This window comes from Rhagoletis pomonella, unplaced genomic scaffold (assembly GCF_013731165.1).
Source record: "Rhagoletis pomonella isolate Grant_MI unplaced genomic scaffold, Rhpom_1.0 Rhpom_scaffold_00002, whole genome shotgun sequence".
In the NCBI taxonomy this organism is placed as follows: domain Eukaryota; kingdom Metazoa; phylum Arthropoda; class Insecta; order Diptera; family Tephritidae; genus Rhagoletis; species Rhagoletis pomonella.
In genome coordinates this window covers 21,499,183-21,519,990 of record NW_023458556.1, presented here as the reverse complement: position 1 = coordinate 21,519,990, position 20,808 = coordinate 21,499,183, and the positions used below count along the sequence as shown (strand labels likewise).

The window sequence follows — 20,808 nt, the reverse complement described above, 5'->3', positions numbered from 1 at the left end:
CTCTTGGCTCAATTCTTATCCATTCGTCCTGAAATATACTAGCCAGAATACGTTTGCTTTATAAAAAAGATAACCATTTTGAAATATGGGTGACTTTACTCTCTAGAAAATAATTTATGCAATTACGCGGTTTTGCATTTTCTTGATACGCGGTTTTGTACTTTAAACGACGATATGTATAGCATGTACATACGGCGGCCGCCGTAGCGGAGTGATTACATGTGCGTACTTCCACTCCATAGGACCATGGTTAAATACCTGGTCAGATCATAGCCCAAAATAGCAGTCGTCCTTCGGCACGCAATGGCAAACCTTCGAGTATATTTCTGTGTTCTTATAAAATCAGAACTCATGCCTCAAGTTTGAGCAGAAGTTCGGCCAAACACTTAGAAAAATATTTTAGCACCAAATATTTATTTGTTTACTTATTTTAAGGGAGATGGCAATCTTCTGGTTTCACATTTTGAGTACAAACATTTCAACCCTGATACAACAAATAGTATTAGTACTGAATGATAATGACAGATTGCATTCCCATAAACGTCCAATCATACATGATTGAGTTTTTTTTTTGCATTCACATTCTCTATGTGAATGGGTGTCAACCATTCCATAACACACTACATATTTTGTGTTTACAATTTGTAACCAATCTCAAGAGTGGTTGTTAAATTTTTTAAATCAAACAATCACATTTTTGAAACGAAAAAAATGAGAATGCACACTCAATTGATTCAATCATTACACAGCTCTGCTCTCTATGAACTTCAGTCAAAGCGATGTTCGGCCATTCGATGTACTTGAGATGTCAGTTTACAGAAAACATCGATGCATCGACTATTTATACATCGAGTGGAAAATTTTCGATGCATCAATGTTTCTTCGGCATCCCTTATCCCTATTTCTTCCTCAATGATTTTTGGGATTTCGTAGCGTGTTTTTCGTCGTCTAGAATATTTGTGAAATTTTAATTTTGAGTATATTCAGAAATCGGTAAAAAATGAAATAGTAAAAAGGTACATTATTACCTGGTCCTAACATTATTTTATGTTACTTATCGGAATTAGTGAAAGTGGATATTGTAAAATTGGGCCCTTCGAACATTGTGTTATTAATACTATGACAGAGAACACGCAGTATACGTCGCATGAATATGCGGATATTCACCTAATTTACGGTGAAGCTTGCTGTAATGCCAGAGCTGCTCAAAGACTCTATGCAGAGCGATACCCCAATCGTCGGCATCCGGGTCGTGAAGTATTCGCCCGGACCCATAGAGAAATAAATGAAGGTAAGTGATTTTTACACCTTTCTTGTTTGCTTGCTTGTTAACTATCATTTTTTACTTTTTTAAGGTCACATACCTGGAAGGCGTGGCGGCGAAACAGGACGTCCTGCAACGGTAGATGTTAAAGTTGTGTTAGAGGAAGTGGAACTAGGTCCATCGACTTCAGTGAGAATGATTGAAAGACGGACGGGAATACCGAAAACTACAGTTCACAAAGCTTTGAAAGGCCATCGATTTCATCCCTACCACATTCAACGTCTTCAGGCTCTACAAGAAAGAGATTACCTGTCGAGGGTTAGATTTTGCCGTGAAATGTTGCGAATGCATGAATCAGACCCCAACTTTTTTAATAAAATAATTTGGAGCGATGAATCAGCATGCAAACGTGATGGTTATTTTAATTTACACAACCTTCACAGTTGCCAGATACACAATCCTCACGAAATGAGAGAAGATCGTTCGCAGTACGGGTACAAAATAAATTTATGGTGCGGTATTTTTAATTGTCAGATATTGGGACCTGTGGAATTGCCGCCAACGCTCAACTCTCACAGTTATTTAGAGTTCCTTCAGGAACGGCTTCCAACTCTTTTAGAAGATGTACCCTTAAACCTGCGGCGAAGATTATGGCTTCAAAATGACGGGTGCCCTGCTCACTACGGGCGTGAAGTAAGAGCTCATCTAAACGAAACTTATCCTCGCCGATGGATTGGACGATACGGACCAATCACGTGGCCCGCTCGATCGCCAGACCTGAATCCCTTAAATTTTTTCTACTGGGGCTGTCTTAAGGACAAAATTTATTCAAAAACAATTCAAAACGAAGAGCATTTGCGGGAACAAATAAATGGAGCTGCTGCTGAGATAGCCCAATTGAGTTTAATATCTCTAAAAGCGTCTTTTCTTAAAAGGTGCCGAGCTTGTATTAGAGTAGAAGGTCGCCAATTTGAGCATATTTTATCAATAAATGAATAAATTTTTCTTCAAACAACTAATGTATATCTTATTTCACGTTAACCCATCCTTCACACAAAATATTGATAGATATAGCCCTTGTTATAGACTCTAGTCCGAATTCCGGTAAGTAACATAAAATAATGTCAGAAGCAAGTAATTATGTGCCTTTGTACTATTTAGCATGTCATTTGACGGTAACAAGAGCAAATTCAATTTAAATCTATTAAATACATTCTAGCGTGTCTCAGTCCTTTACCCACAAAAGCGGCTATAACTTTTTTTTCTTTTCAAAACAGTAAGTGTGGCACCTTTCTGAAATCTTTATTAAATGAGCAATTTTTTATGTAATGTAAAGTTATAGCTCAGTACATTTTTTTTTCACCCGAGATAGTCAAAGTTGTGGGAAGAAAATATCAGAAAGTTAAAAATCCAGAAATAGTCCTAATTTTATGATGATTCCTTAATATATTTTAACTACATTGCATTTGAGTATGGAGAGGCAACTATCTGGAAGTATATTACATAAAAAATTTACTAAGTATTGCCCGGTTTGTAGTTGCAGTTAAAGGAAACACATGAAAAGGCACGATTTTTTTTTTAATTCGAAAAAATGTAAATATTTCAAAAACGGTGACACTTTTACCTGAAAATTTTTTGTTTATCAGGGCTCGGGCTGTAGATGTGCAATAAGGATTTATTTTTTGAAGAGTTGCCACCTTTTCAAAACTTATCTATATTCAAATTATTAAAAGAAATGTATCACTTATTTAAAATGGACATTTATCGAAATATTTTTGAAAAGCTTTGTTTTTTTAACTCAACTATAGGAGGGATATAAGGGAAATAGGTAAGAGAAGTATGTATGTATCACCATATGGGTGCCAAACGAAATGGGTTTTAAGAAGGAATGGTTTGAAAATATTTTGAACAAGGTTGCCACCTGCTTGAAATGTCGAATTTAGTTAACTTATACACAAATTATATGAAACATCAGAATATGAATGTCGAAAGAAAGTGTGTTAAGGTGTGTTGCCACCTGTTTAAATAGTTAAATTCAAAGTATTTAGAAAGTTAAATGAATTATTAAAATTAGGGTATCTATCTAAGGGGGTTTCAAAAATCTTTATTTCTGAACAATATTTAGTGGGGTTGCCACATGTTTAAAAAATCTAACTCACTTAATTAAAATATGTATCGCAATGTTAGACAAAGAAGCCTTAACAAGAGTTTAGCTTGAAAGTACTTTTCAAGAAGGCTGCCATCTGTTTGAAAGGTTTAATTTAATTAACTAATGCAAAATTTATTTGAATTATATAAATACGGGAGCCAAACAAAAGAGTGTTAAAAATATTTAGTCTGAGCATTTGGAACGTATGAGAAGGGCTGCCACGTGTTTAAAATGTTACATTCAAATTATTCAATCAGTTCGCCGAATTATTAAAGGAAGGGTATCAATCGAAATGGATTTGAAAACTCTTTATTTCTGACTTTTATTTAGTAGGGTTGCAACGTGTTTGAACAATCAAATTCAAATTAGTTCATCTGCTATTGAAACGATATTGTCAGACGAAAGAGATTTAAGAAGATTTTAGTTTTAAATAACTTTTGAAAAGGACTTTCACCTATTTGAAAAGTCGAATTTAGTTAACGTTTACACAAGTTTTATGAAATATTTTGATATATGGTGAATCGATAGTAATTTATGAAAGCTTTAGTTTGAAAATATCTTTAATTAGGCTGGCCACCTTTTTGAAAAAAGATATCGATCTGAAAGTATAGGTATATGTATGTGTATTATACGAGAAGGTATTTTGTCATTCGATTTTCAGCTTTCTTTTGAATTTCAAAAATTAGAGGTCAAACTAAAGATCATAACCTATGGATGTGCGATAAAGTTTTATTTTTTTTCTTAAGATCTTTTTTATCGGTAAATGGTGATTTGCACAATGCGAGACCTCTCTTCACTAAAAAACGGCGACACGGATTTGGATGAAATATGGCACTTTGATCGCTTATAACTGTGACTAATATTTGGAATATTTTTTAGGTTTCTGAAGTTCAATTTTGGGCGTTTTAACGCCATGCGGGTTCACTAGTTAGGTTTATTTCCTAATGAATATTTGGTCAACTATTATTTCCTCGATTCATAAAAAATATTAATTCATTAAAAAGCATCTAGAAGATGAATGCGTGTATGCGTTTACACAAATATGTAATTATATGAAACTATAACAAATTTGGAGTATGATAAATATTTAATATTAACAATAATGCAGCTTTTTTCCATTATTTTTAAGATTGAGTGATTTCTGTGGGAAACTTCATTACGAACGAATTTCGAATTTACGTTCGTAACCATTCGGATTCTGTGATAGCACTTTCGTAGATTTCACGAAAATTGAAGCTACGAAGAATTCTGTGATAGCCCTGTATACAAAAGCATACATACATTTGTATGTATAATAAAAATGCATTTGTATGTTTTTTATTATTTTTATTTTGTTATTTGTATTATTATCATTACTATTATTATTGTAGTTTATAATTATTACGCAATTACTTTCATTATTACATATTACAGTGTAAGAATTAAACTAATCTTTTACACATATGCCTAAAAGTGTGTTTATGGATGTTGTGTTTATGCATGAGTGTCAAGGTGTATAAGTAAGTTAGCTTACAAGGGGACAATAATCTTTGCTGCCAACGCCAACACGAGACATTTGCCATGCCTTAAGCGCACTGTTTTCTTATATTTCCTTTTTATACGTGGTTCAAACTTAGTTTTACTTTTAACTCGTGTTTTTTTTCACGTCATAAAATGTTATTTGTTTTGTATTTGTTTTTTTTTTGTTTTTTTATAAATTACTTTTGAAAGTAAATACTAGGGTGGTGTGTGTAAAAGCGTGTCGTAACGCTAATAATTATTGTATTTTTATAATTTTGGGGATTTTAAGTATGTTTGTACGTCTATACATTTACATACAGATTTGCATGCATCAAGTATGTATGTATGTATATATAAATGAATTATCGTGTGTGCGGGTGGAAGTTTAGGCTAACTGCTTACAATATTTAATTTTATGTTTTATATGTAAATTGTTAAATTTTTATTTTGCCTGCACTTAACTTAATCAATAATTTCCTTTTGTATGATTAACGTTTGTTTTTGTATTTCATTTTCATTTTTAATTTCGAAGTAAAACAAACGGTATTCACTAATATTTCAAAAATAAAAATAGGTTTGATTGGCGTAACACAATAACTAATTTTTATTTGTTTATAACTCATCTTACTACGAAATTACGTATGCATACATAGATATGTATGTACATATGTACATGCAATTATAAATGTAAGTTGGTAATTATTTATACTGGTAAATTACATTTATGAAAAATCAACGAACAATTTAATTTTAAATATTTAAACTCTTTATATTGTTTATCATGAAACTTATTTTCACTAATTTTATAATAATTTCAAACTTTTACTACGCCGCATTCTTCATATCTGTATGTAAATGCGAGCGCTTAACTTATAAATAGTAATAAAAAGCAATTATAATTAAAATATTATTATAAAAATTAAAATACCAACTTTTGTTTTTAGTTTTAATCTAGCATATATGTATGTATGTATGTACGTACATCATGTATGCATTTTTTAATAACAAGTATTTTTTATGATTTTAAATTCCGCATATTTTTATATGAAGTTCAACTTATAAAAGTAAGAGCATTTATGTATGTTTTGAAAATTCATAAAAAAAAAAAAACTGCTCATTGTCTGGACGAAAAAAAGCAACGTAGTTTTTCTCTTTTTTTTTCTATGCTAAAATTAGGTTTTTCTTGTTTGTTTTCACTGCCTTTAAACTGTTTATTGTTTTTTTTTTAGATATTAATTTTTTTGTTGGTGTTATTCAAGTATGTCTGTATGTATGTATGTATATATAGGCATTAGTGTCGGCTAAACTACCGCAGACGACACACCACAGCTCTCCTACTAATATACCGACTCCAACCATTTCAGTCTGTCTTTTTCGTGTCCTTTGCCTCTATGTACTTATTTGCAAGTCTTATTGGAGGATATGCGAATAATGGGACCCATAAAGCATTGATGTAGGCATTGATTATATTGCTTGCTATTGCAGTCGGTTTTGGTGTTTATTAATTGTAAAGATTTAGAGAGCGCAAAAATTTAGAGGCATCTAAATCAAGTTTTATTTCTGCATGTTTTTATTTGTAATACACACATACATATTTATGTATAGGGATGTCATGATGTTTTAAAACTAAAAAAATCTCATTAAGTAGTTTTCATGAAAAAGTGATTGCAAGTATAACCAACAGTGTACTAAATGCTGTTGCGAACACCAGCTGATTGCCTACTCTTATAAATTAGGAGTTATAAATGTACGACAAAATTTTGAAAAAATGTAGCAAAAGTTGCCAATTTGTAGGTTAAGTTCATTTGCAACAATACAAAATTATATAATCTTTAGCTGGGCGATTTAATCAATCAATTTCGGCTTCTTGTAGCTCATTGCTTGTTTTCATTATCATTTATTTTTCTTTTTACCTTTTTGTTAATATAACCTAACATTACGCAGTAAATTTACGCTGAGTGTATATGTATGTACGTATGTCTCTCCTAATGCAATTTTTTGACATTTTTATCTTTAATTGCTAATTTTAATAGGAATCTGTCGAGCCTGAAGTGGTTTGCATTTCATATTCATTATTATATAATTTAACTTTTTTCTATTCATATTTCTTTTTAAATGTTGCATTTCGAGTGAAAAAAATATGCATACATACTACAGTATAATGCATTGTATATTCTATATACATACATATATACAAAAAATGTGTATCTAATTAATACATACATATGCATATACAACAGATGTATGTCCTCCCTCCCTTTCTCATTCTTTCGATTCCCATGAGGCGCGAAGGCGTGGATTAGAATTTCAATGGTTGTGAAGAATACGAAAAATAGAATAAGCGAAATAAAGGTAATTTACCAACGATATACTACTAAAAATCAAACTTGAAGACTATAAAGCAGTCGAAAGCAATTTAATTTTTTTACGCAAGATTTGAAATATAGAAAACAGAAAAAGATGATTGAAAAAGTATTTTAATAACGGAAAAACTTACCTACATATGTCTTTAGCTTTGAAAGATGTAATAAAATTGAAAATAAATCTCTCATTTATTTTAGAATCATTAGTAATTACTATGGAATAATAATTTTTGTTAAGTAGCCGCCATTGTATTCAACTCAAAATATTATTTTCTTGTTACATAAGATTTTAATCATATACGAAACGAAAATATTAAGTTATTCTTATTTGCTTATACAAACATTTCTAAGTTCCATTTGATATAAAAGCTTGTAAAAAAAGAGCAAAGTCACAATTGCACACAATGTTATCCGTTTAAAAATAAGCATGTGAATCAAAATTTCTTTTATTTTTTCGAAATTGCATAAGCAATTGGTTCTTTTTTGCACAACACTGTATATCAATTTTGTCATAGCAGATGTGAAATGTGTTTCAATTATTTTCATCAAAGATCATCCAAAACAAGAAACATTCAATTATTCAAAACTTGCCTAGATCATAATCAAATAATAAAAAATCACTTTCGATAGTTTATTGTTCTTTTTTTTCTAAGTAGGAATCTATTGAATTTCGTTTAAAAATTACAAACGCCAAACTCTAATCCAAATAAAGCGTCCAACGATAACGACGTCGATTTTAAGGAATTCCAATAAAGCCACGAAGTTTCGAAATTACAAACGTTTTAAAGGTATGTTAGCAATTTTTTTAAATTAAAAGTGCTGTATGGTATTTGTAATTTTGCGAAATTCCGAAAATATATCATCTTACAAATATTGCAGTCAGTAAGGGTAATACAAAAATTTACAATTCGCACCAATTTTGTTCATTCTACAAATCGCCAACACAACACTTTCTCCCCCAAATTGGTTATTCGAAGTCCCAACAGACGCCATAGTCATCACACCCTTTCGCATCTTTCTTTCACTCAACTTTCATTACTGCATACATATTTGCACAGTAACTTTTATTTTAATATTAATGTGAGGTTATTTATTTACAATGTTCCCGCACCTATTGCTCTGAAAAATAATTTTTGTTAAGACTTTTGAAAGGTTTTATTTGTAAACTTGCGAATTATATTTGAAAGATTTAATTAAGATTCCTGAATGAAATTTCCTGTTCCCCAGGTTAATAGAAGAGAACGTTTGCAAATCAATTTTAAAATGCTTTATTAAGATATCAATTAAATTCGAAATCAATTTCTTAATCATCTGCATTTTGCTTGAAGTTTTCGGAAATTGTGAAATCAAGTGAAACAAAGGCACCCGCGTCTGGAATGCAGTAGGGGTATTCACCCAACTATCGTAAATTTTCCAGTTCGGCACAAATGTTTTGCTGCGAACAACAACCTTTTTTATCTTACTTTTGTTAGTCTGGCAAATGGTATGTTGAAACAGCTATATTTTGTTTATTTTTCGAGCTGGTCCAATTTTTTAAAAGAATTAAATTCAAAAAAGGTGAAATAAAGAAACGTAAATAGTTTTACTACGGAGCTCTTAACAGCTCCTTTACGTTGTCATAACAATTTTATGGCTCTTTTCTGATAGATATTTTTTTTTTTATTTAAGATAAGACCAGCAGAAAGTATATTGATAAATGTTGATAATTATCTGTTAAGGTACAAACCTGATGAAAGGGCAAATACATTCATAGTGGATTGTGTGTCAGGTGAAAATAGAAACGTTTCTATTTCGTATGTAGTATGTACGAGCACCTGTTTACATCTCCATAATTAAAAACTGGCACATGCAAATACATAACGTTCAAGAGGGCTTTTACTTGACGCACTAGTGCTTTCATTACATTAACAAAAATAAAATAAACCTAAAACTGTCAAGTGCCGAAGTAACGAGATCAGTGTGAATATCCCTAGAGTTTGCGCGGTAGGTAGATGTATATTGAGTTAAAAGTTTCCTATGCAGCAATATAACAAAAAGCGTAAGCTGTAACAACAAAAACCGTTGCAAATTACGTGATTTTCATGTTACGTTCGGTATGATATATCATCTTCTTTGCAACGCCCTAGTATTGTCACTGGCTAGATATCGGTCTCAAACAATTATAAACAAAGAGCATTCCACCGGAATCCTAACGAAATTTCTTAAATTCCAACTAACTGCCCACTATTTAAATTATGAAAACATTTCAAGTTTTTTTTTTGTTTTTTTGGTTTTACACCATACGTATATTCTAAATCTTATCGTACATTATATAAATTTATATTGTTTGCATATTTTAATTATTATTATTGTATACTATTTTTCTGCTGTATGAATGTGGTATACAATTATGTAACTGTTTGTTATGCATTTTGTGGCTAGCAATTAGCTCAAAATATTCACATTCGAGATACTCGTACATACATTAGTTTTCATACTGGAGTTCAACCGCACTTGTTTGTAAAAATATTTCGGAATATATTCTTCTTTTATTTATCTTTGTGTCTTTGTCTTGACATTCTTATTTCCTCTGGCGTGTGGGTATATTTTTTCAAATGGTAAATGGAAATTAAAATATATTTTTACAAAATCAACGAAAAAATAAAATAAATCTTCAAATTTTGTTGGTTGTTTAACATACATATAAGCATGTAATGTTAGTTTAAAAAGTCAAATAAAATAATAAGCCGATAATCAATGAATTAGCCGGAAAATTTAATAAATTCCAGTGCGTTTATGTTTTCAGTCAAACGCACGCCTACATTTATTGCTCCACGGGATAAGGAGTATGGGATATTATCATATTTTCTTTCTGTTTCTTAATTGCCCCTAAACTATGAGTGTCTCTCTTTAATCCTAACTTTTATTGCTAAAGATACAATAAATCAAAAATTAGCGGAACAAATTAATACAAAAAAAAATAATAATTGTCTGAGTTGTTTGACATTATTATTCAAAGATGCCTTTATTACTACTCTATCTTGCTGTTGAAATTATAATTTTTTTCTTGTTGCTATTTTGATATATGAGAAATGTATGTGTGGCCGTCAGTATACAGAATGAGCATCATATGGAAGGTTAGTTCGGGAGTTGCATTTTATATTGGTTTTATGAAAATTGAATAGCGTTTGAAAGTACGTACATACTTGGTTTTATACGCGCTGCAAAGATTTTAAAAGCCGTGTTGTGTTAAAGTATTTGTTATCTGCAGTACTGCATCGTATATATTGATTTCCATGCTAGTGGTTCCTAGAACTATAGCTACTCCTTAGCCTTGATTTTGCATTTGCAGCATGCATACATACTACATTATTATTATACATTGAGTTGCATGTATGTACTTTCTCCCTGTTAAATTTCATAATTTTGTTTCTAATTCTCGTCGGTTTCATTGCATTTGTTTTTTTTTTTTTGTTTGCTTTCTGTTTGTTGTTCTTATCTCATTCAGTATTTCTTTCTTTAATCACTTAAAAATTACGTAATGGATTCTATAAGTTCCATTTTTTGTGGAAAATTAATTCTTTCATTTTTTTGTTTTTGTTTTTATCTTATGCTCCTTTGTTTTGTTTTTGTTGTTTTTTATATTTTTTTTTTGTGGTTTCTTAAATCTATTGATTTTCATCATCATCGCCATCGCCATCATCATCGCCATGCTCCTCATGCTGTTGTGCACTGGCAGCGAGTAACGCGGCTTTCTGCGCTGCAGCGGCTTGTGCTTGCATTGAGGGGGCGGACATCGGTATTTTCCCGCTGGTTTTGTACTCGGTCATTTCCTGAAATAAAACAATGCAAAATACATACATATTAATTGCTTTTTGCTCCAAATAACGGTTAATGCATTTGGGTTTAAGCTAATTAAGTCACATTACTTACCCGCTCATAGCGCGCCTTGTCCTTCTCAGCCATTAGCTCGTACTTCTGTTTAACCTCTGGATCCACATCGGACCATTTACGACCAAGTTCCTTGGCAATATCGCCAACGCCATATTCAGGATTCGCAGCCTTAACTTTGTTGCGTTCGTCATTGCAAAACCAGAAGAATGCAGATCTAAAAAGTTTAAAACGAGATTTCGTTAGATTTCATATTCTAAAGCAACAGTTTGACTATTTGTAATAATTTAATGAATGCATTGTTAGCTACGAACTCACAATGATCTTTTCGGCGCATTCGGATCCTTAATCATTTTCCTCTTCTTGCCACGCCCAACTACTGTGCCCTTGGGGGGTACATAATTTGACATTTCCATTTCATACCGCGCCTTATCCTTTTCGGCCATCTCATGGAAGCGCTTCTTCTCTTTGTCCACCATTGTCTAAAAAAAAAAAGAAAAAGTGGTTGAATTAAAGTAAACATACTTACATATGTATGTACATACATATATACATTTATAAATACAGATATTTTAGAAAGCTATTACATTGTTCTACATGATAAATAAAGGCAGCAAACCATACTGGACAGTAGAGAAATCTTATGGAATATGTAAAGAACGCATTTCCGAAAAAGTGCCACGATTTAGTGTTATCAAGCCATCATATGTATATCCTGTTAAAGTATGTTAGAACTTGTTAGTAGTGGAATTTCATATTAATTTTGCCACATATAGCACACTCTTCCACATAAATCACTTCTGGTACGCAGCCAACCACGCAATCACCAGTATTCCATCACTCAAGTTTTAATTTGCTTGGCAAACTTTAAAACTGCCTACACCATTCCATCTAACCGCTTATTTACTCGTATCGCCTGAGCCATCGAACGCCCGGTTGGCGAACTTAAACCCTACATACATACAGCTTTGGCAATCAGTGCACGTTTCCTGCAGACTTTGGAAAGAAAACATTTTCAACAGTAAAAAGGATAAATTGCCTCTTTCTGTTCATTTCAATTTATTCTTCTTGTCCTATAGCACGTAGGAATGGTATTACTAATGGTCAGTCGGGCGACGCACTAAGGCTACAATAATTAATTGTGTGGATACTTGTGAAGGTGACTCCCTTTTCACGCATACATACATACCTGTATGTCTTCTGACCAAATACATTTAATTCAGCTCATAACATAAAAATGTTCGTAAATATTGTTTGCTTCATCTTTTGTCAATTAATTTTTATTAAGTCAGTTACTATATTATATTTATCAAAAATTTCTTATGCTCTTAACTAGCATGAAAATCTCGCTTAAAATTTAGATTTTGCTGTAAAAGTGCTTTTCGATTATTTTAAAGCCAAAACCCCTGGCTTCATATTACAATATTTGCCATTAAATTTCCTCTTACATACCGACGTCAATAAAACACCTAACGAACACACGAACGAACCAGCAAGCGCAGCCAAAAACCCAACCCTCTATTTAGTTCCATTGCCATCATACAGCCAAGTCCCAGCTGACAGCACTCAACGGCGACCCCTGAAAGTATGTGCACAAATGCATTTGTGTTTATATACTTTGTTGAAGTTAAATGTACATACTAGGGTTGTTAATTTTTCAGTTTTTTCCGATCCCGGGATTTTCGGGACGTCGTTATCACAATCCCGGTATCCTGGTATTAGTCGTCCCGGGATTTAGATATTCATTACTTTTCACCAACTTAAATCGAAAAAATTGGTTCTATATTGTTTGAGAAGCTCTCCTACCATAAAATAAATAATAAATAAATAGGTTTGAAACCTACTTTTTATTTAAAGTGGCGTTTTTACTTTTTCTTTCTGACGTTAGGATTTATTTTAAAAGACTTTGTAATTTCAAATATATGATTAATTCCAAAAATTATTTAAAAAATTCGATGGAATGTAGAATAAAAATATGGGTACCAAATCCAAGAGGCAATTCCTTTAGATTTGAAAAAATAAAATAAAATAAATCTTTGGATTTACAAGGACGATTAAGTAATTTTTTACGCTGATAAAGTTAGAAGGACGAAATACGAGGATTTTATCGAGTTTATATAAGTCCTTAACATATAACTTTTTCAAAAAAAAAAAAAAAACAAATACTGGGAAATTTCAAGGATACAATTTTAAAAGGACATTTTAATTACTATAGAGTCCTTCTGCACCAAAAATTTGAATCTGTTTATATTCTACAGGATTTCCATTTCAATTTGATACCCATACGTCTTCTCTAAGCATATTTCTCTGAATTTTTATACCCGAGCGCACTTGTGCACAAGGGTATATTAATTTTGTTCACATAACGGTTGTTTGTAACAGCCAAAACGAATCGAGATAGATATAGACAAATGTATACATAAATGATCAGAATGAAAAAATGAATCGATTAAGCCATGTCTGTCTGTCCGTCCGTCTGTCCGTCTGTCCGTGTACACGATAACTCGAGCAAAAATTGAGATATCTCAACGAAATTTAGTATGTAGGTTTCTGTTAATCCAAGGTAGGTTGGTATTGGCGAAATCGGACAATAACCACGCCCACTTCCCATATAACGGTAATTTCCAGAAATACGAAAACTGCGATATTTTAGTAACTACTGAAGATAATTCACTCAAAATTGATATTTACAATAATTTTTAGACGAAAAATAAGAATATTATAAATTTTTGGAAAATGGGCGTAGCCACGCCCACTTATGGTTACATGTGTGCACCAATTTCTTCCAAACTTGGCACAGTTGTTGGTCTTCGCACAACATACCAAATGGCCGAAAATTTTTAAAATCGCTCAATAACCACGCCCACCTCCCATATAACGGTAATTTAGAGAAATACATAATCTTCGATAAATCAGTAAATATTGAAGCTAATTTATTCAAAATTGATGCTTGCAACAATTCTTTACCAAGAAATACGTTTATGGTAAAATTTTGGAAAATGGGCGTGGCACCGCCCACTTATGATCACATATAAGTATATCGGTAACCGTTCTACCAATTTGTACCAAACTCGGTGTGGTTATTGTGCTTGCCACATATAAGCAAAACGTTGAAAATTATTGAAATCGGACTAAAATAACGGCCGCTTCTCATATAACGGTAAATTTCAGAAATGCTTGAAACTTCAATATTTCGAAATTGAAGGACGCTAATTTACTCAAAATTGATACACCCCGGCTTACCATCTAGCGGAAGGTTTCGGAAAGGTGAAAAAACATATATTTAATACTTGCGCCGGGTATTTAATGTTCGGTTCCGCCCGAACTTAGACTTTCTTACTTGTTTAAATCATTTTTGAATTACTGACGTCAGAGTGAAAAACTAAAAACGCAATTTTACTGTATTTGGCCCATGGTTTTGCGAATATATTGATATTTGTGTTTAAAATTTACTATCGCGCGGTGTTATATGTATAATGAGCTAGACATTTATAAAAAAATATTAATTATTAAATAAAAAAATAAATACAGCCAATACTGGTCAAGAGAAGGAGTTTCTATTCCCGAAAATCCCGAGATTATTTGCCGAGAATCCCGAGATTTTTGGGACCCTAAAAAGGCCGGGATCCTGGGATTAACATTCCTAGTACATACGTTAATCTTTGTACATACACATATACATATGTATGTGTGTATGTATTAAACATTCTACTCTACTATATCCCAGCCGCCCACCCACTTTTCACCTTAGACGTTCTGAAGTTGAGCGAACTGTGAAGCAAAGTGCTGAAGTGAAATAAAAGCTGACACGCCAACCAATAATCTACAAACTTACATACAACAAGTATTCTTTTGTATAAATATGTAATATGTTTTCGCAAAATTAACCTTCAGTTACGTGAATAGCCTTTTTTTAATTAAATGGATTTTTTTTTAAGCCAATATTGTTTTATACTGTTGACCTAATATTTTAGCAAGCCATAGGCAAATAATTGCTTGCGAATTTAATAGGTGACAATCGGATTCACTCTAATCGACTCCACTGAAACTATAGAAATAGATTCAAAATGCAGAATCACTGGTTGATTTTTGGTCCCAAGCTAGGGTGAGGACTGCATCCTTAAATCACTGACGCTCAAACGAACAGCGGTTAAAACAGTTTTTGATGTAAAATCACCTGGAGTTTTACGTTGCCTATGAATGGAAAATGATCTTTACTTGAAACTTTTTTATGACAAAAATACACTTGGTGATTTGTCTTTGTCTCTGGAGGATCGATTTCGAATTCCTATAATTTGTAAGTTGCGTGGAAAATGTTTAAATTGTTGAAAAATCCCAAGCTGCAAGTGAAGAAGAGGGTCAGAAGTGGGCGTCCATACGATATTCTTCGAAGTCCCCTAAGGAAATTTTTCTCAAATTCGAGGTAATCTTGTAAATTATCGTATAATAGCTACTGAAATCGTTTTTTTTATCAAAAACAAGTTTCTGAGTGGAAGGAGCTTTTAATAAGCTCAAAGGCAACGAGGTATACACTCAGAAAAAAGTCAGCTAAATATATTTCTCTCAACATATAATTCGGTAACTATAACCAAATCATTTGGTTAGAGAAACATATTAAGTTGAGTAGCTAAATTCTTTTCTGAAACCAACATTTCGAGCCTTGAAAATGGTCATCAACTTATCTCACTTTTTCACATTTGGCGGGCACGCACACTTTTTTTTCACATGAAAGTCCAAAAGATTGGAAACATTTTTGAAAAAATTAGATATAAACGTGATTTATATTCTTTGGTGGCGAAAGCTGAGTCTTTCTGCAATATTTAAGCCCGTCCCGCAAAGATGACCCAGAGGTACTTGGATATGGTCTGAATAGAAAGCTAGCATTTATTATAGCAGCATCATTAAAGCACATACATATGTACATAGAGTGACTCACAGAAGTATTTTGCATTGATTTTTTACGATATTCAAAATGTTTTCACGGGAAACTTTTTCGTTCGTTTTTATAAAAATATGGCTAATTTTACAACATAAACCATGTATGTGAATCGAAATTTTAAACTTTGTAGAAAATCAAGGAAAATTCATGAAATTTTCATAAAAATTTCAAACTTTTTAATTCGAGTAGGCAGTTTCATAGCCCATTCATTTTTAGTACAATAAAGTGGCTAGTTTCAAGTTGCTAATTATTGAAAAACGCCCTATCTCAGAATTTGGTTGAAGAACGCCCTATCTCAGAATTCGGTTCACAGAGCCTATTTGAAGATTCTTAAATTCGTAAGATATACGTGATTAAGTGGAACCACTTTTTGTTTTAAGTTGAATAACGGTAAATTGCAAATATCTCGAAAACGTATCCATAGAAAAAAATTAATTCGATTTTCGGAATCACCGAGCAATTCTACATAGAAATTGGATAGTGGCGTTTGGAGAACAAAAACCAAACAAAAATTTGTGATCCTATTTTGGTAGTATATTGTATTTCTATTTGTTATACTTGTTACACTCTTTCTATATTTTTATGTTTTTATTGTAGAATGAACCATATTGTTATACAAAATTAGCGAAAAAAAATTTGAACAAAAATTATTGCATATATTGTGAAAACATTCAGTGTATATGTGTACATATCTGCATACCAAACATTTTTTTAGAAATAGAAACGTTGTACAATTTATTTTTTATTTTTTTTATTTTTTTAGACAGTTTGAATTGGACTTACATCGATGACTTTTTTATAGAATGAACTATATTTTAATAAAAAAATAAAATAATAAAATTAAATAATAAAAAAATAAATAGCCAAAACTTGTTAATATGTTGGCTGCTATTATTTTGACACGCGCTGTATTAAAAAAATGGACTGAACTTTAGATAAAATAAACAAATTGAACCAAAGAGCATTCTCTAATTGTAACTGCGATTTTAAAAAAAGGCTACATTTCATTCATATTTTCTATATTTTTGGCTCAAAGGAAATCTGAGGCAACACTGGTCAAGAATAAGATTTGGTTATGTTGCCAGACTTTTTTTTCAACAACTATAAAATCCGGAAAAGGCTGTATTTTCAAATAAAAAACTGTAAACTTCAAAAACGGAGTTTTTTTTTTAATTTCATTTAAAAAAATTGTATTACAGTTTGTTTTAATGAAATTCTCACCCTCATTGCGGAAGTCGTAAATTAGCCTAAATTGTACGACTCGACAACATTGGCATTGTCTACTGTCGTGCTGAAATAAGTAAACAACGAAAATCGTCGAAAACTATGCAGTACTGCCAAGTTCTTCCGTTTTAATACACTAGTCGAGTCGAAATTTTAGGCAATGACATGAAATTTTCGATACGATTCGACTCTCGAAAAACGACTTGCATTCGACACGACTCTCGCAATGAGGCTGTATGTTTCATTATTTTGTCGTAAATTGCATTCTTAATTTTTCTTAAACATTTTTCCGGAGCATTTTTTTAAGAAATGTTTAGTTCTTAAATTACGAGAATGCTGGAATGTCGTAGTTTATTGGTTACTCCTTCATCGTCCCCTTATATCCTAAATATTGACTTACAAAAAAAAGCCAAAGGGAAATTTTAATTACTTCAAATCGAAAATTTCCAAAAACTATACTTTGTACTGGTAGGAATATTAAACAACTGTAAGCCTGGCTAAAAAATTCTAATTTATACTTTAAGCTGTGAATCTGGCAACATTGATGTATATACCCTCTCAATTGTCGGCGGTTCTTTGGCGCAGTAGCTGACGGTGCCGAGAACCTTTTGAATGCGCAGCAATTTAAAAAAATATGAGAACACGGTTGGAGAAAAAAGAGTGAACAGCAAAAATAAGAGAACTAGAAAATATGTGGTCGAATAGTAAATGCTACTGGCATTGATTTTTGTATAAGACCCATTGCGATGACGACAGCGCACCAAGTGCCGATGTGTAGCCAAAGCTACCCTTAAACCATTGCGCTATCTACATAAATACATGTACATATGTATGTACGAGTATATGCACACAAATATAATATTAAATATATAGTCTAATGGGCAATGTAAATGGCTGAGGGACTAAAAAGTACTGATTGGCGTCACCAGCACTCTCAGGTTTCATGGTATGTATCTAATTTTTTAGAGTTCCCTTTCACATACCTCCCTGTAACCCCAAACGTGTTCCTTATACTGCATCTTAAAGATAAAATTGGTTGCTTTATAGATAAATGTAGCTTATTTTAAAATACCAATATGTTGGACATTTTATTAAAACCACTTATCTCGAGATAGGCCATTATAAACTTTCGGTTTCATCAAATACATACTAGGGGTATTCTCTGAGTCTTGCAAAGCCATTGTATGGTGCACAGATTGCACAGATTGCACGGTTAAAACCGGTTTTCGTATGGGACAGCTTTGCAAACCGTGCAATCCGTGCGAGGGCTTTGCAAGACTCAGAGAATACCCCTACTGTGTTATTAGATAATAACTACAAAGCAAAAAATTTGCTCATTGTTTTTAAAATCTAAATCGAAATTAATCTTTCAAGGCTCAAGAAATACTATTAGTACAGTAGAAACTCGATTCTTGTACACACAGCATATGAAACCATTTCTCATTAAGTAGATTCGTAGTAATTGAGGCATTCGACAAATTCGACTCCAATACTTGCAAGATTTTCAATGAATCATAAATTGAATCAATGGGCGTTTTGACAGCATTGTTTTTTTCACGCTTTTTACTTTCCCATTGCGTACTTTTCTCGGTTTAGACCAGAGGTTCCTAAACTTTCTTTCCTCGTAGACCACTTTCAAAATTTTACTGGTTTCGGTGGAGCCCCTGCTGCTACATTTCTACCATATTTCCAAAACTCGCAAAATGTGAATATTAGATCAAGCGACGGAATATGCAAGTTTTTGCATGTATCGGTTTTTAAGAGCACTCCAATTTCAAAAACTCAGAGCGCTAGCGTTAATTACATTCTCTTCATTATAAACTCCTCACATATTTGGCTCACTCATGAACTTGCATGAGGAGTATGTATACTTACAGTCACTCACAGAAGTATTCGTAATTTAGTTTTTTTCATAATATTCAAAATGTTTTCCATCATAAACCTTTTTCGATAATTTTCATTTAAAAAATAGCTCATTCTATAACAAAAACCATATATGTAAATCATTTGTGAAAACTTTGTACAAAATTCATAAAAAATTAATCAAGCTTAAAAAAAATTTCATCAAAATTTCAAACTTTTTATTCAGAATTTTAGAAAAATTTTCGGTTGCAGAATTTTTTTTGTCAAGGGCGCATTTGTTTCAAAACTACATGAACAAAATCTATTTTTATATGGAAGAAAATGCGCAACAACCTCGACAAAAAAAAATCTAAAAAATTAGCGGTAATTTTTAGCTACTTGAAACTTGTACTTTGTTATACTAAAACTGAACGGGCTACAAAACTGCGTACCGAAAATTTTTCTAAAAATTCTGAATAAAAAATTTGAGACTTCGATGAAAATTTTTTTAAATTTGATTCATTTTTATGAATTCTGTACAAAGTTTGCAAAAATTATATATATGGTTTTTGTTATAGAATCAGCTGTAATTTAAATGAAAATTAACTAAAAAGATTTATGATGGAAAACATTTTGAATATTGTGAAAAAACTAATTTACGAATACTTCTGTGAGTGACTGTATGTAAAAGAGTTAATTTCTTAATGATGCCGTCATTTTTATTTTCATCGCTCCGAGTTTTTAAGTGATGCGAAAAATATTTATCATACACGTTTTTTAAACACAAAACTTGAAACAACATATCCGCAACTTTTAATTCAGAAACTGACTATAAAGAAAAGAGCGAATTTAGAAAAATCCATGTATGTATGAGAAACAACAATGCAACCGACGCATCAAATTTAAAGCAAAAATCAAATGATTGCTCAATGAGCGCTCTCTGCTGCTTTAATGAGTTCATCAACAGTTGAAACTACTTTCTAAACTCCGTCTTCGATTAGCTGGTTATCAATATTCAAACCATTGAAATTTTGCTTTAGGAAAAAGATAACATTTTGTAATCGAGCAATGGAATATACAGTGGTGGAAAAATAAATAGGGACACGACATTTTAACAAATTTTTCCTATTTCTCTTTTGTTTGTTGAATATTTATTATTTTTTTTTTTATATATAAGTATAGATCATTATCTAATAAAACCATATAAATTCATATTTAAACGTTGTGCAAAATTACATATACATTTTCAACTTTTTAATCCGATTTTTTAGAATGCATTTTAATAGCACATTAAATTTTAGTACAATAAAGTGCAAGTTCAAAGTTCCTGAAAAATCGCGTTGATTTTTGATAATTTTTATGCTGAATGTATTCCGCACTTTTTCCATACAAAAAAAAAATTGTCGAACATAATTTGCATGGAATAAAATGCGTTAAGAAAATTGCCAAAAATCAACGCGATTTTTTAGCAACTTAAAACTTACACTTCATTCTAAAATTTAATTGGCTATACTCAGAATTTTTGTAACTTTTATACAAAGTTTGAAATTAAATTAAAGCATGTTTTTTACTGTCTAATGATTAAATGCCAATAATATCACATTTTTAATGATTAATAACACTATGCGACAGTCAAAATCGGGATGGGATGAAACCA

The 20,808-nt window shown here is 31.8% G+C and overlaps 1 protein-coding gene across 1 annotated transcript in view; it reads right to left on the bottom strand.

Moving 5' to 3' along the window:
• Positions 1 to 6,130: 6,130 nt before the first annotated feature.
• Positions 6,131 to 20,808, bottom strand: part of LOC118733275 (high mobility group protein DSP1-like) — a 26,569-nt gene continuing 11,891 nt past the window's right edge. The window contains exons 2-4 of the mRNA XM_036462612.1: positions 11,465 to 11,628; positions 11,189 to 11,363; positions 6,131 to 11,088 (exon numbers count right to left, since the gene is read on the bottom strand). Coding sequence (XP_036318505.1) covers positions 10,924 to 11,088; positions 11,189 to 11,363; positions 11,465 to 11,628 — 504 coding nt within the window. The 3' untranslated portion in view covers positions 6,131 to 10,923. The remainder of the gene's footprint in view (positions 11,089 to 11,188; positions 11,364 to 11,464; positions 11,629 to 20,808) is intronic.